A 26,177-nucleotide genomic window follows, 5' to 3' on the forward strand; every position below is an offset into this window, starting at 1 on the left:
GCGAATCAGGAAATGAAATTTATTGCGCACCTCTGAATATAACTCTTGGGTTGCATTGGGGATACCAGAGTTCTGTGAATAGAACTATTCACTTTGTATCCAATAAACTACTAAGATTTTTAACATTGAAGAAAAACTGCTCCTGACCTTTTTTATTGAACATGCATGAAATTGATTAGAATTTCCAACAATTTAGCACTAAAAACAGAAGAAATGACTAACAAAAAACAGGAACAAATTACATTTTTAAGTAGTTTAAGTGTACAGTTTATAATGCAATACAATTTTACTAAATCTTTGCTGTGCTTTTGATCAAATGAATGCAGTCTTCAAAAAATATATATGTAAAACATCTTACAAAACTCCAAACTTTGCAACAGTAGTGTAGGAAACAGCTAAATCTTAGCAGTTTATTTAGTGAGATCTATCTATACGGTAGTAAGCTAATTTTAAACTAGCATAGGAAGGCAGCATATCACACAGGCTTTGAGAGCAGTCCTCAACTGAAAGGCAGCTACTTTTAGAGCAAAGTCAAAATAACCATTACACGAATGCATCAGAAAGAGAAAGAGCCAAACAGAGAGAGAAAGAGAGCCAAGATTCAGAGATAGATAATGCCCATGCCTAGACTGATCTACTCTTAGACTTCCTTACGCTGTCATCAGTGGCTGCCTTATCTATTATCACCTCAGGCAGAAGGCGTCCGCCAGGCCCCGGCCCAATGAGAGACACCACTCCATTGCAATCCACTGTGCTGTTGCGCTTGCCGTAGAAGCCTGTGTAGCTGCTGCGACGCTGAGGGCTTAGGAAGGAGTCGCGCCGCTCGTCGTACTCCTCAACTGTGCTGTGCTCATCATCTGCAAACTCGTTCTCAGAGCCTCCATCTTTACAGCGGCTGAAGATGCTGCTCTTACTGTTGCGCCTCGAAGGGAATGGAGAGCCTGGGATGCTGAGCAAAGACTGGAGGCAGAAAAAAAACAGAGACAAGATTTTTAAAATCTTAAATGCCAAATGGGACGAATTTCTGCCACATTTTCTGTAGTAAAACATACTATCTGTATTTAGATGTTTGCTTGCACGGTGGCTCTGAATTGTCAAAACATCTCTCAAAACGGGTTTTCGGTCATTGCATATTTGTACATACAGTATGTATATTACTGTAACACGCGTATTCAAGAACATTTCATCTGGTTTCAGTTTTTAGTTCTTTCATTTTCATTATATTTAAAATATATTTATTTTACTTGTTTGTTAATTAAATCCCATTTTGTTATTTAACCTATTATTTTTATGCAACATTCAAGTTGCATGTTAATTTGCTATGCGAAGAATAGGAAGATAATCACCTTGCAATTTTTTATAAATCACTGTTTGTTTTTTCTATTCAGGCCATTCAGTTCATAAGATCGGTTCAAACTTTTATGAAGTTTTAAAAATAAAATCAGTTGTTCGCTGTATGAAAATATAACATTTTGAAATATTTATATTTATCGGCCTATATATATCGATTATTGGCCTCCAAATCTAAAGAGTTATTGGTTATTGATAGGAAATTCAATCTGGTTGCTTCATCATAATTAATATACAATTAATTGCGGTCTACAATTGCAAGATATTATAAGAATTTTTTGTTTTTTTTCATTGTATTTTTTATTTGATAAATCTACATGTTTTCTGGCACTTTAAATCAAATTTATTAGTAATTTAGATTAGACAAAAAAGTTAAAAGTACATTAATTGTGTGTAATATTAATATTTTATATATACAATTATGGTGACATGGATAAATAAATAATGAATTATTCAAATAAAATTTGCATAAAACAAATAAAATACTTAATTCAATACTTTTGAATGTTGATTGTCTTTAACAGGCTATTAGATTAAAAGAAGACATTATTATATTACATTCATGGTGACAAGTTAAATAAAAAAAACTGAATGTAATAGATATATAATACATAGTACATATTGTAGTTTATATAACATTTTATTACAATATTGTTTGAATGCTGTTTGCCAACAAATCTTAAATCTACAAAAGCATGACGATATACTCTACAGATGCTATTGTTTTACCTGGTTCATTATGGAACTCCTTCGGCCCAAACGGTTATCAGGGAAACGAAATCTCCTTCTGCTTCCATCGTCTGATTCGGATTTGACAAACTTCTCGCTGTCCCCTTTCTCTTTGTCCTGCTCTTTCTGCCGCCACTTCTTCTTGCGGTTGCGTCTCTCTTTGGCACTCTTGGAGCTCAGTTTAGACATCTCAGACGAGCTGCAGGACAAATTCCCTTCTCCATCTCCATCATCCTCCACCACGTCCTCAGACACTGTTCCCGCTGACGTCGCCATTGCATTTGCCTGCCATTACATCATTTAGATTAATACGTTTCACTTCTGATCCTTTTAAAGTCATAAAATGAGAAATTATTTAGTCTAATATTATAATTCAGACTCTGTCAAGAGTGAAAAATAAAATACAAACCAACCCTCTAAATAGGCAGACAAACATGATATTTGTAATTTTTATCATCACTCTTATTATCAGCATTAAGGTGCAAAATGTATCAGTTTAATTTAAGAAATTTGTTGGGCTTTTTTGCTTATAATTATAAAGTTTTTAAGCATGTAATATTTTAAGTATAATGTTAAGAAAACATCCAAAATACATGATTTCTTTTATTACATTGTTAATATTGGTGTCTAGATTTCAATTAAAATACATATTTTCAAAGTCCATTTTTAAATACCAAACTTCACAGTTTTATTAGGGACCGAGCACCTACGGTGCATAGGCCCAATTGGAATTGCTCAGTTTATTCTTCTCCTTCTTTATCTTCTTCTCTAGAATGACTTGCATTTTTGAGGGTCTAAACATGCTCAAAAACGCACAAAAATTTGCCTCCTATGCACATTTGGCGGTGAAGCCCCTAAACTACGTTTCACGCCCACATACAAATATTGGCACACACATAAACATGCCAATACCTACAAAAAAGTCTCAAACCCAACAGGAAGTCAGATTCTTTGCCAAAAAAAGTGCAGTTTTTCCAGGCATTGTATTTTATCAAACTCCTTCTAGGCATTTTAACAGATCAACACCAAATTTGGGTATTCTCATTTAAATTCAATTGGCAATGTGAAATTGCGAAGATCTAGAGTTTTCATCAAAGGGCGTTTTCGTGGCGTCCTCACAAACTTTGATGTTTTGCCACGAAACAGAAAGTTGTTGTTCACACGTTTAATAAAAATCCTGACCTAAACAAGTTTCCATGTCAATATCCAGTTACAGTTACAGCACCACCTGCTGGCAAATGACATGTTTTACAGTGTAACAAACTCCTAAAAATGTTATCATTATAAATCAGTTCCATTTGTCTAATCCAAAGGCCTGTGCGATGTTAAATTGTGAAGATCTAGAGTTTTTAATGAAGGGCATGTCCATGGCGGACTGACAAAGTTTAGTGTTTTGCCATGGAAGAGGAAGTACTTAGACACACAATGTCCGATCTGCCCAAAATGTTCTATAAGATTCCCCTCCTCAAGACATCTAAATAAATAATAAATAAATAATAAATCAAATATTAAGTTATAGCCATAGTGCCACCTGGCGATAGAAGAAAGTTTGGCATAAATCTGTAAGTTTCTCAGGTTTTTTTTAAACATAAAAATTAAATTATTATTAAATTAAATTATTATTGTCCACTGTTATCTGTCATCCTAAGGTCACCAGGCGGCGGTGAGCCCAGGTGCGAGGTCCCTTTCATCGCTGCTTGCAGCTTTGTTTAAGATCTGGTTTCTGCAGGTTTTACTGAGGAATAAGTTCATTTGTAATTTGCCTAATTATATACAATATTTTTTTTCTACAAAACTTCTGCATGTAATGTTTTGGGAGTGATAAATAGTCATTCCCTAAATTTTGTCAATTAAATTCTCTGACTCTAACATGTAAAAAAAGAAAAAAAAGAAAAAAAAAAAGAAACAAGAGTTTAGAAATTCTGAACCAGACCTGATTTTTGTGCTAAAAATGTATGCACATTAGTGCACATATTATGAAATAATGCTTCATCTGCATATTTAAATATAAGGTTTTAGTAAACATGTAATACAAAAAAGATTTATTGTGGTCTGTATTTATAAAAAGTGGGAAATATGGTGAAAATATTATTATTTATACTAAATGTACTACAATATACTAATTAAAACAATATACTATGTTCTTTTACTCGCTTCACCTGCAGCATCTTGCCTTAAAGTCGACAATTATAAACCAGAATTGGTCATTACTCAATAATAAAACACAATCCAACCATCCAATACAGAAAGCAAACATGATATACTAATTATTATCACCCTTATTATCGGCATTAAAGCACTGCCTGACCTGTGCGTCCTCCTGCTGTTTCTTCAGCTGTTCCAGCATGGCTTTAAACTCCGCCTCCTTTCGCTCCGCCTCCTCCATGGTGGCCTGGTTCTGCTCCTCATATGCCATGGCCACCACAGCCAGAATCAGATTCACAAGATAGAAGGAGCCCACAAAGATGACCAGCACAAAGAAAATCATGTAGGTCTTCCCTGCTGCTCTCAGTGTCTGTGGACGAAGCACAATATCTTTTATTACACAGCAGGATTGTTGTGGAAAATGATGATCATTTTCAAAACCTCATAAACCCAATATGCATGCAAGCAGTTCAATTGTAGACATGGTTGTAGAGATGAAACTCGCTGGAAGAAATGCAAATGTCAAATCATTTTTCTGAGCCTCAGCTGCATCTGTTTGACCTACTTGTGCGTATAATGTGAATACACATGCATATATTCACACATACATGCATGGGTTTTATTAAACAGACTGGCTCAAGGCACTGGCACCCCGAGATGCTGGTGCACAAACAGAAAGACAGATTAGAAAAAAATTAAATAGAACAGATGGGTGACCTGTAATTTCATGCTTTTTAACAGTACAGCTGGTTCGCCTGGCAAAATAATGGCAAACTGCTAAGCCTAACTTATGAGGAGTGGCATTTCTTCTCATCAGCTTTAAAAGAACTGCAATTACCTTTCTTCTAGGAACACAACACATTATGTTGCTGAATGCAGGGTGTATACGATTCAGTCCATTCAAATTTTGAGTGTTAAATTAACAACTATTAGACAAATAATTAATATTTAACTGAATACAAATTCCAATTTCAATTTACAGTTAAAGGCAGAATTATTAGCCCTCCTGTGAACCTGTGATAATATGTATTATTTTCCAGAGTGCTGTTTAACAAAAAGATTTGTTTTTAGCACATTGTTATAATAACGGGGGCGAGGCAGTGGCGCAGTGGGTAGTTCGCCTCACAGCAAGAAGGTCGCTGGGTCGAACCTCGGCTCAGTTGGCGTTTCTGTGTGGAGTTTGCATGTTCTCCCTGCCTTCGCGTGGGTTTCCTCCGGGTGCTCCGGTTTCCCCCACAGTCCAAAGACATGTGGTACAGGTGAATTGGGTTGGCTAAATTGTCCGTAGTGTATGAGAGTGTGTATGTGTGGATGTTTCCCAGAGATGGGTTGCGGCAGGAAGGGCATCCGCTGCATAAAAACTTGCTGGATAAGTTGGCGGTTCATTTGGCTGTGGCGACCCCGGATTAATAAAGGGACTAAGCCGACAAGAAAATGAATAAATGAATGTTTTAATAACTAGTTTTAATTTGTAATAGCTAATTATTTTGTCTTTACCATGATAGGTCATTATATTTTACTAATTATTTTGCAATATAATATTCGTTATATATTTGTTTTAAAGTTCAAATTAAAGACTTGACTGAATTAATTAGTCTAACTAAGCAAGTTAGGTTATTTAGGCAAGTCATTGGACAACAGTGGTTTGTTCTGTATTCAATATTAAAAAAGAAGAGGGCTAAATAATAATGACCTTATAAGTGATTTAAAAAAATAAAACTGCTAACATTCTTGCCAAACTAAAAGATGTAAGACTTTCTTTCCAGAAGCAAAAATATAATAGGAAATACTGTGAAGATCTCCTTGCTCTGTTAAAAAGCACTCGGGATTTTTTTTTAAGGAATTAAAGTTTCACAAGAGGACCAATAATTTTGCCATTACCAGTATAAATGTATAATATAAATAACAGTATAAAGTATTTCTAAGCATAAATAATAACAACTTGTAATTTATAAGTATAAATAATTAACTGAAAACCTGATATTGTATAATAGATAATCAATCAGTATTATAAAATACAACACAATACAATACATAACATACTTTTGTAAAATAGCATAATAATACAACATAAGAAAACTAATTATTACTTATTTATAATTATTAGTTTTTTGTTTCTTGAAAAAACGAACATTAAAATTGTATCTATGATTTTTTTAAATGCTAAAATTGTATATTTAAAGTGTATTTTTATTTAGTTCAAGTCAAAATTATAAGCCCTACTATTTTTATTTTTCAAATTTTTCCCAATTTAGCAGTGCAAGGATTTTTTCACGGTATTTCCTATAATATTTTTTTCTTCTGAAGAAAGTCTTTTGTTTTATTTTGGCTAGAATAAAAGTAGTTTTTAATTTTTTAAAAAACATTTTAAGATCAATATTATTAGATGCCTTAAGCAATATTTTTTTTGATTGGCTACAGAGCAAACCACTGTTGTACGATGACTTGTCTAATTACCCTAACTTGCCTAATTAACCTAGTTAAGCCTTAAATTGCACTTTAAGCTGAATACATATCTTGAAAACTATCTAGTCAAATATTCTGTACTGTCATCATGGCATAGATCAAATAAATCAGTTATTAGAAATTAGTTATTACAACTAATATGTTTAGAAAATTGTTGACTATCTTCTCTCCGTTAAACTGAAATTGCAGAAAAAACATAGAGGGGGGGTTGATAATTCAGGCTATTAATTCTGACTTCAACAGTATATTATTTTACAATTACACTAGAACAGATGGGATGAGAAATCCACCTGAAAAGGACATCACAAACATTGCTGCTTGTAGCTCCTTTAATTGGCTCTTTATGACTTGATGCAACTACAGCATGTAATGTAACAAGCTCCAGGGACTTTAAATAAAATATTTAATTAGTAACGAGGGGATTCTAAATGAAATTACATTCGGTACATTAATGCTGCCAAGGCAGGACAGTTAATCAGATTATATGAAAGCTGAGGTGAACAACATTGAGTGTAGATGCCTGTACTTGTACACAAATGCTTTATTTAGCCTTTTGCTATTTAGACTTTTAGCTGTCCATTACTGCTGCTGATCCCAGAGGGGTCAGACTCTGTGTTTGTGCACATCCTGCAAAACAGTGGCTGTCTGCAGAAGTGAATATACTGCGGCTTATCCTAAACAAATGAGTTAAAGGTGAGTTGGGCATGAGTTAAAGGTGTGATTAACAACAGGGCTGCACAATACACTGCCTGACAAAAGTTGAACTGTTAATCATCACAAATACTGCAGAAGACCTATTGGAACCCCCATGGACCCACGATTCCCACAGAAATCAGTCATGTTTGGTGAAGGAAAAATCATGGTTTGGTGTTACATTCAGTATGAGGATGTGTGAGAGATCTGCAGAGTGGATGGCTCTAGGACTGGCCAGCCCAGTCACAAGATATAAACATTACTGAGCTTGTGTGGGGTAAGATAATGGAGAAGGCATTAAAGATAAATTTAAAGAGTCTTGATGAACTCTCAGAGTCCTGCAAGAACACTTTCTTTGCCATTCCAGATGACTTTATTAATAAGTTATTTGAGTCATTGCCATAATGTATGGATGCGATCCTTCAAGCTCATGGGAGTCATACACAATATTAAATTATTTTTTCCTCTGCACCATGACTTTATATTCTATACTGTACATTATTTCTGCTAAGTGACAAGACTTTTGTCAACACAAACTCAGACCTTACAGTCATAATTAAATAATTAAAAATCAAGGCATAATCATATTTTTTTTAGGTAAAATAAGCGTACTCTAGAGGCTTGTCTCTTTCATATAAGCCACTTCTGATAACAAATGATCAACTAAAAGTCGAGTTATTATTTGTTGGTCCTAAAACTTGGATAGGCCACAAGACTTTTGTCAGGTAGTGTATATTGCAATATTATCATTGTTGCGTTAATAGTTTATGCAATATACGCATCTCAGCCATTTATTTTATGCATTGGTTGTCCAATCAGATGGGGCCTAACTAACTTTAACCCCCCCTTTCTCCATAATTGCTCTTCTGCTATTGGCTGGAGCATCACAAAGGTGAACCCAGAGTTGAATATAGATGCAAATGGCGGGAGTGGAGACATAAGACAGCAAAATGACAACAGCCAATCAGAGTCAGAATAACTGCTAAGGTTTTCTCCATAACCTTTTTTTTCTGAATTGGAATTAATTAGATCAAAAATATATCTTTTACCAGTTTATTTTAATATCACTAAATAAATAACTAATTTTAAAAACATAGCTTACAAAAATAGCAATTTTCTAAACAAATTCTTCATCGTAAGAAATATCATCACAATATTCAACAACAATATTGCATCTTTTTCTAGTATCTTGCAGCCCTAAATAACAATGTATATTATAGTATAAACAGGGTTTCTACAGTTATCATTGAGTCAAATTTAAGACTTTTAAAGACCATTATGAATGAAATCTATATACAATACACAAGTCTAAACACAAAGGACAAAAATTAAACCATAATTGGTCAACAGAGTTAATAAATAAACCTTTTGTTAAAACCTTTATTGAGATAAAATGTTAGTGATTGGAAGGGCGTTGGCCTGATTGGGTAGCTTTACATAGACATAGGAAAATAAAGACCTGTTAAAATGATTTAAGACATACAACACAATATTTCAGTCAATTTAGAACTTTAAGGCCTAAAATATTGTTTTTAATACTATTTAAGACCCCGCAGATATCCTGTATACAACTACTGTAAATGCAAAACTTTGTGACAATATCCCTAGCAATAGGCATTTAGAGAGGACTATATCCTTACATTTGTTTCCTTGTTTAAATGTAGCTGTAATAGTGATGAGTAATGAGTGAACTGGCCTTTAGTAAATAGACAGAATCTCTCACATTTTATTTAAATATCTGCATTTCTGTTCAGAAGATGAACACAATTTTCATGCAATTGAAATGGCATGAATATGAGTATATTGAGTATATGAGTATTTTCATTTTGGAGTGAACTATTCCTTTAAGATTTCTGATATGCATAAAAAAAAAAAATGCAACTTAAAGTGATGTAAGAGGGAAAAGAGACCCCGCCCTTACCAGCTGGTACAAGTTCTCCCAGAAGTCCTGCGTCATGAGGCGGAAGAGAGCCAGGAAAGCCCAGCCAAAACTGTCAAAGCTGGTGTAGCCATAGTTTGGATTACGGCCAGCCTTCATGCATGTGTAACCTTCAGGACAGCGACTGAGAGAGGAAGAGAGCACACGACCCATAATGACTTGGCATCACTCTATGAATTGCAATACAATGCTTGTCAGAGGAGAATCTCAGTAAATGACTTCTGCCAAGCTTGATCTTTTTTCTACATATGAACGAACAAGAACAGACGTCTGATTCTTTTAAAGGGACTCAAGGACCAGCCTTTTTGTTTATTCTGTATTGTTTTCTGAAGTTCACTTTAAAAGTTATCAATATTTTTTACATAAAAACATCAGAATTGAGACATAGTTGGCTATTTTTCTGTCTTTTTTAACCCTGCTTATCAGAACACACCGACATATGCGTGACAGATTGTACTCTGAAGTAAATACCCGCTGAAATGATTGGCTGACAGCTTGCATAATAATACATTTTTGAATGTTTGAAAGGACCAATGTAAATTTCTGCATTGTCAGCCTACATGTAACTGAACACAATGACTCACAATGCGTAGAGCAACATTACCGACACGTCCAATATGATCGGCATAGCATTGTCTTACATTCAGTCTTTATAAAAATCCTGCGTCAAATTGTAGTTTTTTGGTTTGTTAACAAATCTACAGACGTCACCATTTCAAAACGGTCGGTCTGCCGCCATTGTTAACGCCGCCGCGGAGGTACCTACTGCGCGCCAGCAGCTTTTGTACTATGGGTTGCGATTTAACCATAGATTTTTAGCTTTGCCTTTTCACAATAGAATGGTGCTGTATGTGTACAGTACCTTATGTGATGTGTTCAATTAAAATATAATTTTGTTTGTTTGTTTTAGTTTTCTTAGTAATAAACATGCTTTTACACTATACTGTATGTTTTAGAAAAGATACAATACATGGTGAGAAGTATAGCCCTAGGCTGCAAAAAATAAGCAAATATAAGAATTAAATTGTTTAGTCTTTATAGTGCCCTATTAAATTGCGTTTGTGTGAAAAGAATGTTTCGATTTCTTTGACCATCATGGCGATGGTATTACCTCAAATCCTAAACGTGGGCACACAGCAAGATATGAAAACTGCGGCACAGCGCACACTACAAAATAATTTTAAGGTATCGAGCCGATGGAGCACATCACCTGATTGCATTATTTATAACTTGCTTTATCAATAATTATTATTTATTATAGGATAGGTTACAAATATACATTTATATGTTTGTAAAAACAGACGTGATTCTCCTCAGCAATTCTTTTTATGCTTGCAGGACGTTTTCACAGCCATAAAGGGAATAACTTGCTTTATCTATAGCCTACTAATAATTACTTAATAACTTTTGTTTTATACAATATAAAATAATAATAATAATAATAATAGACATTTTGCATGTTTGTCATAGCCTACTCTGACATGCAGGGAGATGATAACTCCATTTGTGCAATATGTCAATTGAAATCTCTCCATTTCGCTGTGATGGCTGTGCTGTGTTTGACTGATAATAACTTTTTGATTACTACACGTTTAAAAGCGAAATTGTTACCTGTTGCATATATGAGCATGGTGTAGAAAAATATAATTGAATGCACTGAATGGCAAATAACCACGGTACAAAGAAAAGAACTAAGTTATTGCTAATGCTGTTTATTGAGTTTTACCTTATTTTTGAATCAGTAGAAAGGCAACACAAAGGCTGTGTTTTCCACAATTTGCCAATTTTAGCTGTTTTAGACTAACAAGAATGTTTTGAAACTTCTTAAAAGTTAAATAGCCTCTTAAATGTAGAACAAATGATGGGAATTTTGATTTCATAGTTCATGGGTCATTTAATAAAGAAGCATTGTGCTTTCCAAATGTATATAATTGATATGTTTTGAAAGAGAAGGCCAAACACTCACCCTGAATCAGAGCTGTTTCCACACAAAAGTGCATCCAACTGGTCTGGCAGGAAGTAGAAATTGGCTGATGACAAAAAGAGATGGAACATACAGTAGGTTACCCAGACAGGACAGTAAAATTCTGGCAAATAAAGAGAACATTGATATCTGGTAAGTCGTAGATATTAAAAGGAATGTATTTTATGGACTACAAGTCCTCTTTTTTATAATGTGAAATGTCTGCACCTTTTATTCCAAGTTAAATGATAATAATGTAATTAATGTCAACCATGTAAAATTTGTTTATAAAACATTTTCACACACACTGGTAGTATCAGTTTGACTAGAAATACATTTATTTAGGCTTGACATTAGAGAGAAATGTAGATTAAAGTGAATGCCCCTACAATTCCTGTTTGATTTATACTTTGTCTTTTTTTTTACATTTTCCTTTCAATTCTATTGTTCTAAATACTTCAAAATATGTGTATAATATTTATGTTACTGTTGCTGTAAGCTTTATTGTTCCCTGTGTGGCGATTAAGACATTTTTAATACTTTTTTTTTTTTTATTATTACTGTCAGTAGACTACAAATTATACGCAGGAGCAACATATTTTTAAATAATGGGGTACTTCAAGAGTTTATTGGGGTACTTTTAAGATTTATCAAAAGCTTGTTTGGCATGCTATCCCGGGAGAGAGCCCTGAGCTCAAGGGATCCTCGAGCCCAGGGAGAGCGAGAGGGGAGATTGAGCTCAGGTAGATCTAAATAAACTTTACATATTAATTTGTAAAAGCTAAAATTGTAACAAATTTGAATCATTTTACAAGGTAATACAAACGTCACAACATCAGAATGCTATATTATGTAATTTAAAAAAAAACTACAATTTATGTTGTGATATAAAAAAAAAATTAATGCCATCACTAGTATTTTGGGGGAAGGAGGGGGGGGGGAGTATTTGACCTTTACTACGTCAGGACAGTAACTAGAAAAGAAGCAAAAATGAAAAGAGCAAAAGAAAGGGGGATGGGATCAGAAAGGGTTTGCAAGCTGGGACTCAAACTCAGGATGCCCGAAGCACAGTGGGGTTACATGTCAGAGAGCTGCAAACTAGGCTATTAGCACTGACATTCATTAGTATTATTACATTTGTGTAAATCTAACCACTAAACACCAGCACAAGTAATTCAAAACCTGAAGACTAAACACTGTTGTTTGTGAGTATGCCAAAGTAAATAGAAGCTTACTTTCATTCAAGATGTACTCGTCCCAGTTGAATGCACGGCTGCCATTGACGTCTGGGAACATTTCTGTGATGTTGATGGGCCAGATGACACACTTCTGCCGCAGATTCCCCATGAAGAGCTGCAGACCAATGAGGGCAAAGACACTGAGGCAGAACACGGTGAGGATCATCACATCTGACAGCTTCTTCACAGACTGGATCAAAGCGCCAACAATGGTCTTCAGACCTATGAGATATCAAATATGCACACACACAGACACACACAAACACACAAAAGAGCACAGACAGTTGCATGTGTGCTCAAGTCCTAAAAGTGTATGAAAGGAATCTCAAGGCATGATGTGAGGAACTTACATTTTTTGTACTAGGTTTTAGGGCTCAAGAAACACGGTATGGTATACTGTAATTACTGTATATCTGTGGTTGTCAACTGTTTTTTTGTATGAATGTTCTAACTGCAATTAACTTTTTTTCCACCTTGTCTATGCATTGTATGTGCATTCAAGTATTGAATAATATTAAATAAACAGATGCTCTTGCTAAAGGGCACAGGTGTCAAACTTAGTTCCTGGAGGGCCGCAGCTTTTTAGTTCCAACTCTAATTAAACACACCTGATCAAAGGAACTGAGTCCTTCAAGCTTGTTTACAGGTATGTGTGTTGAAGCAGGGTTGAAACCGCTTCTATAGGGGTTAGGATTAAGTTTTGGGTAGCAAAATATATAATTTATATATCAAAAGCATATTATTAAGTCAAAACTAGTTAATGCTGTTTTGTATTATCTTGCATGTGAGCAAACAAAATAAAGAAAAAAAAAAAACATCTCATAGATCAGGGGTGCCCAAACTTTTTCCTCTAAAGGGCCAAAAAGCAAACTTGTTTGAGGGGTGTGGGCCAAATATAGGGTAAGGTGAGGCTCTAAGGTAACATTTTTTATTAGGAGCACTTGTTACTTGTAATACACTAGGGCTGCACGATTTTGCAATATTTTGTTTTTCTGCAATATATATTGCAAAATGGTCATACTTTCACAAAAGAATACATAAATTCCTCCACATGGAAAAGATTTATACATCTACACAAAACATAATAAACAATTTGCAAGTATAGAAGAATACAAAAGAGCAAAACTAAAAATGAATCGTTTTTATGGTTTTCTGTGGAGTCCTACAACATTAAAGAACAGAAACTCAATATTAATCAAATGTAAAATAACAATGTATTGTATTCATTTTTAAATAATTTATTACAATTAATCTTTTTTAAATCTAAACTTTAGAACAGGGGTGCCCAAACTTTTTCCTATAAAGGACCAAAAAGCAAAGTTGATTGAGGGCTGTGGGCCAAACTGTAAAATAAATTGGCATGAGTAATTTTCTAATTTATTTGGAAATATTTAAAATTAACTATAAAATATTGCTTTTATTCATATTGACTAATGCAGTTTCATTTTTAACATTTTATAATGGACTTAATACAGTAAAACATAAACAATCCCATTTATAACACAAGTTCAATGCTGATTACACTAGTCAAGCTTACGTTGATTTGCTGGCAGATGTCTTATGCAGTTTGCTGACAGTATTTACATTTTTAAAGTCTGATTCATTTACAGTGTTTAATTGAATCATTTCATTTCAGTTTGCTTTTTTGTAGCTCAGCAATAAAACAAATGAAACAAAAGGTTACGTTAAATTTGAAATTATGATCTGTCAAAGGCATTCGCCTCAACCACCTCTCCACCATTCTCACTCTCTTTTCAGATGGGATGGCGGGCCAAATCAACTTTGGCCCACGGGCCCTACTTTGGGCATCTGTCATGGATCTTCCATTGTTAATATCAAATGCTAAGCATTATATCATACTCAAAAGTCATCTGTCACTTAGATGAAGCCAATTTCGACAGATGGCAACATGACCATGACGCATGATATTATCACATTATAATATCATGATATCATAAACTCGTAAACATGACTTTTGGCTTAATGCATTGTGTGTGAAAAATAATTTTCTGCTGATTTACATGATGATGCAAATGTAAAATGCAACACCAGTTGAGTACCACTGATATGGATGCCTAAAGGCATGGGTAAAATTACCTCATCATTTACTCTCCCTTGTGTGGTTTCTTTCTTCTGTTCAACATTAAAAAAGATATATTTTTAAAAATGTTGGCTGATGGTACCAGTTCACTTCCATAGAATGCTATGAATATCAAAGGGTACCATCTACCACCAATCTTAAACTAACTTGTATTATGTTAAACGCAAGAAAGAAAATCAAAACAGTATAGGTAATAATGACAGAAATTTGACTTGCGAGTCATCTATCCCTATAAAGATGCTGACTTTGGCATTAATAGGAGTTTCAACTGTACATCCTTGTATTTGTTTATTTCAAATCATGCCTTGAATCCTTTTTTATAATCATAATGAAAACTCATAAATAAAAGAACCACAAAATACACTTCAGGCTTATTTACATAGATACTGCTTAGGAGCCATCCCTTCATTCAGACTATTCAGATTAATAATGTATCGTTTTACTAAAAATTGTCTTTAATAAGTACCTATAAAGGACAATACATCATTTCATAATACATACAAAACCAAAAACCTTTTTAAATGATTCCAAAAACAAAGTCTCACAGCATAACCTGGCTGCAAGCAATAAAGGGAGGACTCCCTTAAACAGTGAGTACAACCTGACATCCATTTGTCTATAAATACTGCAGCACAACCAGAGGGCCATGACATGGGGAGAATAAAGCAGGCAGGGACTAAAGGGGTGAAGTTTGCATGCAGGTCATTTCGGCTCGAAGGCTGATCAAAACAAGTCCAGTGTAAAAATCTTCCAGGGCTCCATTAGAAATGCTAAGTTACACTTCAGGAGAACTGCACTGACCCCTTCATAACCCCCTCCCAAAAACAGGAGAACTGCTTTACATTAAACATAGCAGTCTTTCATATGTGATGATGAAGGTTAGTATTGATTTGCTACAAACTTGTCACCCATAAACCCAACCAAAACATCTAACAATCTCCCAGGGCTCAAAGATTTGAGGAGTACGCTTAAGCCTGACTAAAAATAACACGAGATTGACAAACATGACTTGCAGTAAAACCTAGTCAGCTAAATAAATCCACATTCTCTTTTTTTCACTGAAAATGATGCTATTGTGTCAAGACGTTAAGGTCTGACATTATCGGAAAGCTTCTGAAGTAAATGCAAATCAACCCCACACGTTAAACAAAGACAAAATTAACTCCTCGGAAACAGACGTCTGCGTTATTCTCATTTGATTGTTATTTTACTTCCAGGTGCAATTTGTGAGTTTCATACAAATAAAAGAAAAAAGTGAAGAAAAATGAATATTCAAAAAAATAAAAGGCAGCCAAGCACTTAGTAGGCTAATACTATAAAAGCAAGTGACTTCCAAAGCATCATGCAGCATAAAATATGTCCACAAACTAGGCTTGGCAGTCTTCATAAATAAGTAACAAGTATGTTCTCTGGGAACTTACTGAGAGCCATGCAATTTTTATCTTGGGGAACAAAGCATAGCTTGTTAAAAATATCTACACTAGTGCTCTGAGGACACATGGCTAGTTCTGTTGGTTTCCTGATATAATAAACAGAATTTAATGCATTCCTGCCTTAACTCTTTACAGTTTTTTATTGAGGCTACTCTGTTTTGGTTTTTAGACTCTCCCCTTTTTTTTTAGTATTTTAGTGTTCACACATCAACGATGTACTGAAAATGTAAACGCTTTTCTTTTGTGCTTTTGCAAAGTTTTATCAAAACAATCCTGCACAGGTCTGCTAAAAATGAACTAAACATCAATTCAAATGACAAAATGCATTTTTTTTACAAAATTAATGTGGTTTACATGGAAACAAAAGCAGTCTCATTTTAAGAGTTTGCACACGCCATTGAATTGAATGGGTTTCATAGCGCAGAGTTTTCTGTGTCTAGTGTGAGATTCATACTGTGCAGTGACTATGGCTGAAGGGAAAGTGAATAAATGATTGCCCAGCACAAAATACTGCTGGGCAGTGTGGCACAGCATAGATTTTATGTATTCAGAAATTATTTTAAACCCAGGTTCATAGGAAGTATGTGCCCAGGGATACATGTTTGCGAAACTGCAAAAGCGTGCTTCAGCAAAAGTTTGGCTGCAGTTTCTCAGTGAAACTAACGTTACGGGTCAGAATGACGTCAATGAAATTTTTTCCGTTTTACTGTAAAAAATCCCTACAAAATCGACGTTTAGAGGGACTTATTATTGTCGAATAAAGGATTATTTTCATGCAGTTATTCGTGCAGCAAAATAAATACCACAAAAAACGTAATCATAGATCGGGAGGTGATATATTATGCACAAGCTGGCCAGCTTCTTACAGATTTGCCTAAGAAGGACGTGTAAATGGCATTTATGAGAAAACATAGCCCAGTAACATATTTGAGCACTGCAAAAAGGCAGACAGTGATCCTGGTGGATTTGTCAACTTTGCCAGAGTAACGTATTTCGCATTTCATAAAAATGTAGCCCTGGGCACGTATTCACAATAAGGCAGGGTTGCATAATTTTGCCTGTTTTTCTTTTTCAGGCGAAAACCAACATTTTTGGAGGCCAAACATTTGGGGCATCCCAAAAGCTAAGAGTCTGGTAGATAAATGCTCTTTTAAATATAACATTTAAAATGTTAATATGGTACCAATTTCTGTTCTCAAAAGATTATATCCATTTTGCATAGAGGCTAGTCTATAAACTAGCAAATCTCTATTAAAATTGAGAGCCTTCACTACATGAGTGCTGGATGCAATCAAAGAGTAAAAACACAATACAACAAGCCCAAATTAATCAAAATGTTTAATAAAGTTACGCTTAAATCATCAAGAGATCATTTGATTATCAAACTAATTATAAGCTTGCACACAATTCTACAATTAGCTGAAATTAAACTCTGCAACATAACAGAGCCTTTTCTAGCTCAGAGATCTGAGTTGGTGTACGACCTACAAACAATTAAGCAGCTTAAGTTTAACACAGTTCAGGGTTTGTTTATAGACATTTATTGGCTACACAAAAGAGGTAACAGGTTTGGTGACTAAAGCTTTCTAAATGACTCTAATCTGCTCTGAAAATTCTTATGGGGGACTTAAACTAAAGGACTCTGGAGATCGATAGTAGACTGCAAAGCCTATCAAAAATGTATAAGTACCATTTTTGATCATTTTGGAGTTCAGAAAAAAGCAAATTAAATGGTCCTCTCAAAATGAATTTTGGCTATAAAAAAATAATAAGAGAGAGAGACGTCCAACAAAAACGAAAACGATTTCAAATTGAATAGTAATAGGGGGTCAAACTGAAAGTTAACCTCAGCGTCAAAACTGCGTCTCACCTGGAATGACAGAGATAGTTTTCAATGCTCGGAGAACTCTGAATGTTCTCAGCGCAGATACATTCCCCAGGTCCACAAACTCTGTTACATATCTGAAATAAGGGAGGATCACACACAGACACCAATGACAACCACAAACACACCAAAACACCACCATCACCACCACCACCACGCCAACGAACCACCAGGAGAAACGGCACTCACAGAGCCTGTCCACTACAGGGGGAAGGAAGGAAAAGAAAACCAAAATACACACACGTACACCTAACACCGACCCGAACCCATCCCGCTCACACACTCTCTTACCTGGGATTACAGAAATAGTTTTCAATGCCCTCAGAACTCTGAACGTGCGCAGAGCTGAGACATTGCCTAGGTTTACAAACTCTGTTATATACCTGCAATGATCAAATCAAAGTTACATGGAGACATGGTCATGATTTAGTACTTGATGACTTCCATATGCAGATTAAGATGAGCTGATTATTAAAAGGTTAAATGGTTTTTAGAGCTGGGGAATTCAATATACCGTATTTTCTAGAATATAAGTTACAGAATCAACTTTTTTTAATAATTTGAAACATGTAGTTTTTATATTGCAAGTATTTGCCTAAATTTTTTTGGCTTGGCATTGATAAATAGCGGGTGTTGTTATTGTTAATTTTTTTTATTGCTTTTTCTAACCTGATTTCTGTTCAATTTAAAGGGTTTGTCGTAAAGTGAAGGGAGCTAAAATGTTTATAGAAGTGTTTATAATGTTTGTAAATACAATAATAAAGTTGTTTGACTTTAATAGTAAAGCAATTTTGACTTCTTGCGACTTATATTTTCTGAAAAATACGGTAACAATTACAATACAAATACAATTGCTGTGATAATTATATAGATTATAATTCATAATTTAAAGTAACAAATTATTATTGTTGTATTATTATTATTAATGATCGTTAATGATCATTGTAAAAAAAAATATATATATAGACTAATTTTATTATAGGCCTAATAACAATACATAAATAACAACAACAATAATAATAGCATTTGTCAAAAGTGCAAACTATCATATCAAATCAAAATATAATTTCATATCATATGTGTCACGGTCACCAGTAATCCAGCGTGTGCAGATCACTATACATGCAGATCGCTGGAGAACTACAAATCTGCCAGCAAAAGAACTGCATATCCAGTAATGCACCACTTAAACACCTGGTCTACATCCCCATGATTGCAAACAGACACAGCTGAAGCTGTTCAGGACTAATTACAGAGTATTTATACACCTCTCAAACACACGTTGCTGAGTCTTGTTATACTGAACTGTGAACAATACGACACATTTTCCTTGCCTTCCCTTCCTTGTTTGAACCTTGCTTTGCTTTGTTTGTTTTACGATGTCTGCTGCCTGCCTTTTGACCATCTGCCTGTTCATTGACCACGACTCTGGATTGCCCGTATACATCTGCTTGCTCCTGTGTTGACTGGTGCTTGCCTGACCATTCTCTGCATAATAAACCCTGCATTTGGATCTGCACTCCCTTGTCAGCGTCCCATTCACATTACAGAAGTCTCAGCCACATAAATGGATCCAGCGGGTATTAAATCATGCATCTCCATCAGGAAGCCTGATCTATTGAGGAGTATGTGGAGGACTTTATTCAGGTAGCCCATTAAAACACTATGAGTGAATTGTGTATAATGATTGTATACTGTAACTCAACAATGCCATTGCCTGAACACAATTGGACACAAGAGTTCTTTTGCTGGCACATTTGTAGTTCTCCAGCGATCTACCGGTATACCGGTGATCTGCACAGACTAGATTGCTGGTGACTGTGACAATATGAAAGTCTCCTGCCAAAAAAAAGGTGACAAATGTGTAATGGACATTTGGCAAACAAAAATCAAATCTGATCTGTTTCCCACCCCAAATTGCTTTCGTAAGCATTTCTGCCCCTATGGTGAATTTATGGAAGAACATACATTATATCTGAAATGAATATGTCCGGAATTTGAATACAGAAAACATGACAGATACATAAGCTGATAGAAAGAGATAAAGTGAAAATGGAGAATGAGAACTAGAAGAGAATCATTGAGTGTGTGGGCTGCCGGGAGTCGTGTTGTTGGTGAATGGCTCTAAACACTGATCTGCTGGAACATCTGAACGATGAAAATTCTCAGAAGAGAAGAAAAGAGTGAGCATCAGAGCAAGAACCAGGTGTATTCAGAGCACAGCAAGAAAGATGAGGAGAAAAACAGAGTCACAAGGACAAATGCAGAGCAGTGAGGAACTGGACAAGACACGAGCAGAGCTTCCACATCCTTACAGATGCTACCTAAAAACATTTAAATGGTTAGAGACAAAACAGAACAGTGCATAATGTGTTGTTTGTGTACCACACACACAATAAAACCTTTACAAATATTTATTTTCATCATCCATTATAAAAAAGAAAAAAAATTTTAATTTAAGCAATTTTGGAAAAAAGACAATCATTACCAGTTGAATGATCTATTTTTATGATTTTATACTAATAAAATGACAGCTCACAAATAAGCATTCATAATTGCATAACTAAAATGATGATTTTACTTCATTGTATAATCAATTATATATTTTTATCAGTTAGGGCTTGGCGATTATTCGTTAAGTAATCGAAATTGTCATTCAAGAACCTATAATCGATCTTAATTTTCTAGGTTGATTTTTTTTCAATAACGTTCCCTACAGCGTGTGGAGTCATGTGACCCCACTCTGTTAAAGTCCCCAAGAAATCAAAACTAACCATATAATTTTGTTAGCTCACATTGGTAGTTTTGTGGTGAATAGTTCATCTGTGCATGCCATTAAGAAATCTAATCTTTAATTAAAATCTGTAAATGCACTTCTTTTTGTTTTCAGTTTAATTGTCAGATTTTATATATATCTTAGCAAATGGGCGTGGCTATCAAATTTAATCACGCTAACATGTTTGCTGAGGCGGAGGTTTCAGTTAGGTTAATAGTAACTCTAATAATAACTTTCCCCAAACCCTTTTCCCAATCCTTACTACATCCATTTAGCTTGATGTAGAAAAAACAAGCCACGCCCACTGTTTTCTCACTTAAAGTTTCGTTACACTGTTAAACCCAAAAAGTTAAAGTAACTCAAACCCTTTGAGGAAACCGATTGCAACAAACCATTTAAGTTAAAAACTAATCCTAATAAGTGCTGTGAATTTAATACATTTGAGTAAATGAAGCAATAGGACCACAATAAAACTCAATAAATGAAGAGAACGCAACTGAGTACTGTAAAAGTTAAGGCAACTCAAACCGTTTGAAGAAACCGATAACTACAAACCATTTGATTTAAAAAAGTAATCTATATGAGAACTGTGAACTCACGCCACTTAAGTTGAAGTAATGAGGTTTTTAATTAGCTCATTACCTTCAACACAGAGTTCAAAACTCTTCAAATGAGTAGAATTAACTTTCAGTAAATTTTGAGTTAACTACACTCATTTCCTTTGATAAAGCTGACTGTTGGGTTTTACAGTGTAGGAACTCACGTCACAATCCAAAAAAACAACAGTCACAGCTTCCGGTTCTTGGGGACTATTTTCTTCTGCGTCAAGTGCAGGCGTATGGTCTGGCACCTCCTATATGCGGATGCATACCCCTTGCCATGGTTGATATTAACGCTAACTTGCACCTCTCAGATATGTAACTACACTTTGTGACGACATGTAGTGCAAGCTGTGTGATTGGTCAGCTTGGAAGTGTTGATAAGTGTGGGCGGGGCTGAGAGATGCAGGAAAGCAGTGCTTTAATTTGTTTCAAAAAGTTATTTATTTTTTACTTATGGATAAGAAGTGACTGTAAAAAGTGACTGTTGGTTTTAGTCAATGCGTATTTTAATTTCAACTGTTTAGCGTTAATGTTCAATAAATAATCATAGAAAGCTATTTATTTTAAAATCAAGTAATGCACCCTTCATTCAAAAATCTCTCACTTGTAATACAAGAGCTAATTAACTGTAAATAACCTGTCAGTGAACTATGAGGCCAAAAAAATAAATTAATCAATAAAATAATCGTAATCGAGTTAAAACGTTCAATTAATCGAGATTTTGATTTTAGGCCAAATGCCCAGCCCTGCTATCAGTTTGAAAGTAAATGATTCTGAGAGTCTGCAAAAAAATGGATTAAAATCAAAATTAATATAAACTGTAGAAGAAAAAGAAAGAGAACACATTTTTTAAAGATTTTTTTTTTGCTAGTGGTTAGTCTTAAGTTGCCACTTACAATATTTCCTTGTTATAAAATGTGTGAGTGATTGAATACTTACGCCATTGAGATGACCATGAAATCCAGCCAGTTCCATGGATCTCTAAGGAATGTGAAGCCATCTATACAGAATCCACGGGCAATGATTTTTACTGCTGATTCAAACGTATAAATTCCAGTGAAAGTATACCTGAGGAAAAAGCAGGAGGTTAAAATATATATAAAACAACTGTGGTATATATTGTGAATGAAGCATTATGTGGTTTGGATCAATACTTACTCTACTTGTTTGGACCACTCGGGAGGATTACTAAAAGTCATGAACACACAGTTGGTCAAAATTGTACACATAATGAACATGCTGAATACTGTGAGTATCAGTTAAGGAAATTCAGATATAATCACAGAAAAAAAAAAGTTACAACATACATTTTACTTTGCAAATATAAAAATTGGGACATTAATCAATAATAAATTACCAAATAAATAAATCAATTGCCAAATAGAGAAAAGGATTTTTGACTAGTTATAAAGCACTGTTAGGTTTGACAAAATTTACATTTAAAGTCTGCATTAAATATTTTTGTAAGCACATATTGTTGAAATTAACTTTTTACGGTCTTGTACTTTTGATGCAGAGCTCACTGGCTTGAGTACGGTGTAACATGGTTCAACAAAAAAGACAATCGAAAAGCATTTGAAAAATCAAGGTAAAGCTATGTGATGGCAGTGTACTTTTCTTTTATGTTTGCTCTTGAAAAAAGACTATTGTTTGGGTTTAGATCAGTGATTCACTAGGTGATCTATACGACAAGCTCTGCCTTCTTTTAGACGTTTACAAGAATATCTCAAACACACTAGAAAAATACCCTAAGCAACGCATTTTAGATTTGCAATAACAGATACCACCCTCTAGTAGATTTGTTCTTTAAAATGTGCAACCAAATATACCCAGAGCAACATATATAAGCTACGAAAGGTTTTTGCAATAAGCCTGGGCTGATTTATACATGATTTACTTTAGTAAGTACCGGTAGTGTTACCAAGAAAGGTATATATATTGTCAATATTCAATATAACACGCATCACTAAATGGCGCTAATGCCAACATACCAGTCAGTTTTCAGCTCATTTGTGTCATTTATTTATGCAGATCAGATCCTTCAACCTTATTAACCATTACATTACTTAACGCTCACAGCACAAAACATTAGTGTTTGAATCTTGTGGTATTGACTTTATTCTTCAATGCAGAAGTGTGCCTGTTTCTGCGATTTTGGAACTTCCGATTCAGGGAAAAATGACTAGTAATAATAAACAGCAGAAAATGGTCAAACCGCTTGCTATCCAAACAAGTATGTTTATGACTATACATAAAAGTAAAATAATACAATAAGAAAAGATCCGTTTAAAACATGAAGCCGCATAATGAGCTGGTTTAACGTCTAAAGAAAATCAATGGAAGTGAATTTGACTGAAAATCTCGAGCCAAAATGACTGCGAAGAATAAGGTCAATAGAGTATGTTTGAAAATGGCCATACTTCATTCTTTTAAATGAACTGCAAGTTAATGTGAAATAAGTGGCATCAAAATCTGAACAAAACACATATCTCCTATGTTGTCAGAAAGTCTTACTTTTGTGCAATACTGGCCAGTTTTGAGACTGCTGTATTATGACTTAAAGTAAGGATGAAATATAATCAAAAGTGAGCATAGCATCCTTATGAACTACTATGACGAGCAAAGCAATGGAGACTTTGTGAAATGAGCAAAGAAAAACGTTATTATCTTTACCTGAAATTTTACCTGAAATTAAACCTTTTAATTTAAAGGTTCAAAACAACTATAAAAATTAATTTTGAAGACAAAAATGTTGTCATCCTGGGTCACATTACATTAAAAAGAAAAGTTTTTCTTTCTTAAAGTGACCATCACATGTGGGGCTGCACAATATAACATTTTAGCATAGATATTGCAATGTGTGTATCCGCAATAGTCACATCGCAGGATCTCAATGTAGAATTGGTATTATAATAATAATAATAAAAATAATAATAATAATAATAATTCCTTACATTTACATATCGCTTTTCTGGGCACTAAAATCGCTTTAAACATGGGGGGAAATCTTCTCATGCAACGCCAGTGCGCAGCATCCACCTGGATGATGCGACGGCAACCATTTTGCGCCAGACCGCACACCACACACCAGCTCTGGTGGAGAGGAGACAGAGTGATGAAGCCAATTATGATATGGGAAGGGTTAGGAAGCCAGTGGACAGAGGCCAGTGGGCAGAATTGGCCAGGATGCCGGGGTTAAACCTCTACTCTTTTCGAAGGACATCCTGGGATTTTTAATGACCACAGAGAGTCGGGATCTCAGTTTAACGTCTCATCCGAAAGACGGTGCTCACTGTATAAAATCCCCGTCCCTATACTGGGGCATTAGGACCCACACAGACCACAGGTTGGGCGCCCCCTGCTGCCCTCACTAACACCACTTCCGGCAGCAACCTAGATTTCCCATGTGGTCTCCCATCCAGGTAATGACCGGGCGCCGCCCTGCTTATTATAGTCATTATAGTTGCCCAGGAGCCACAGTCATTAAAGGTTTTTACCATAATGGAGCAAAAGTTTATCATTTACATGTGTTTTTAAGCCTGTGACTGTTTAAGTGTATTAAGAGAGTTTAAATCTATCAGGCACAAGAAATTGTAGCATTTGTAACTTAAATAAAAATGTCTTTTTTAATTATTTATTTAATGAAGACTATGCAGAGCTATTTTACATTTGATTATTTAATTTCTAAACCAGAATTCTAATTAAACAGCTGTTTAAGTCATCTTGTGGAAAAAATATATATATATATATCACAATAGATATTAAAGAAAATAAGGCATTTCAAGGTCAGATTTTTCCAATATCGTGTAGCCCTAATCACATGTACCCTTTTTATTCTGAACCATCCTTACAAATGATGTTCCCCTTCCCTTAAAGGGTGTAAGAACACCATTAGGAATTTAACCTCAATGTCCTTGGCCAGGAGTTGCAGCGTCAAAACAGAACACAATGTGCTGAAAACAGACGACAGAGCTACACTCATCCTTTCCCTTGTCTCTATTTGGCAATTCTGTTGTCAAACAAAACAGTTGTCATGCATCTAAAATTCACACCTACATCCACACCCACTGATTTGCTGTTATAGTCCCACAGTGAAACAGACTGCTAACTGAAACATATCACTCTCAGATCTCTTTAGTGTTGTTTCTGATCAATCCATGCAATAAACAGACATTTTTCATGCAGAAAAAGACCACATTTAGACGGCTGAAAAAGGATATGAATGTATTAAAATTTTAATCGCTATTCGTCTAGCAAGATTAAAAGGGCTTATCATGTACAAGGCAGGTGTGGCACTAAAGCGGAAGATTGTTTTCCCTTTATTTAGGACTACAAATGTCTGTGGAGAGAGAAAGAGAGAGAGAGAGAGAGAGAGAGAGAGACAGAACAACAAAGAAAGAGAAACACTAAATTAGTTGCAAGCAGAAACAAACATCATCGCCTATTCAACTGGACTTCAAGCTGTAATAATCACTCTGAAAGCAGCCGTCTATTTCTAGAGGACAGGGCATCAAAATGAAGACATACTGTTTAATATAGTACTAAATAATTAAAGCCGCATTCTTTGGCGAGAAGAAAGTAAATCCGCAACACTGAATGCAAAACATCCATGTTGTCTCTGGAGTACAATAAAGTTAAGAAGATTACATAACAGTCTTTATAAAACAGTTCGTTCTGGTTCTGAATTTCCATTGGTTGAGAGTGCTGAAATCTGGTCCAATGAAGAGGTCTGTGCTGTGATTTGGAAAAAGCACGTGGAAACAGGATGAATGTAGGAATAATTTACCCAAGCATTAAAAATCTGTCATCAAATTCAGCAGGATTATACAGAGGAACACAATTTTGCTGCTGCTATAT

At 34.9% G+C, this 26,177-nt stretch overlaps 1 protein-coding gene and 1 long non-coding RNA gene across 3 annotated transcripts in view; one reads left to right on the forward strand and one right to left on the reverse strand.

The window, feature by feature from the left end:
- The window catches only part of scn8aa (sodium channel, voltage gated, type VIII, alpha subunit a), a 97,375-nt gene that overhangs the window by 44,393 nt on the left and 26,805 nt on the right, over positions 1-26,177 (reverse strand). The window contains exons 3-12 of one of the 2 annotated variants that reach the window (XM_087306159.1): positions 25,540-25,659; positions 22,479-22,567; positions 22,260-22,388; positions 17,928-18,019; positions 12,521-12,745; positions 11,289-11,352; positions 9,305-9,446; positions 4,388-4,594; positions 2,080-2,364; positions 688-960 (exon numbers count right to left, since the gene is read on the reverse strand). In XM_087306159.1, the coding sequence (XP_087162285.1) occupies positions 688-960; positions 2,080-2,364; positions 4,388-4,594; positions 9,305-9,446; positions 11,289-11,352; positions 12,521-12,745; positions 17,928-18,019; positions 22,260-22,388; positions 22,479-22,567; positions 25,540-25,659 (1,626 nt within the window). 2 annotated transcript variants of the gene reach the window in all.
- LOC147831313 (uncharacterized) lies at positions 11,718-14,695 on the forward strand. Its single transcript, XR_015523682.1, has 2 exons — positions 11,718-12,227; positions 12,412-14,695. It is a non-coding gene; the product is annotated as an uncharacterized LOC147831313 (long non-coding RNA).

Source organism: Danio rerio, chromosome 23, assembly GCF_052040795.2.
Source record: "Danio rerio strain M-AB ecotype USA chromosome 23, GRCz13ab, whole genome shotgun sequence".
Lineage (NCBI taxonomy): Eukaryota > Metazoa > Chordata > Actinopteri > Cypriniformes > Danionidae > Danio > Danio rerio.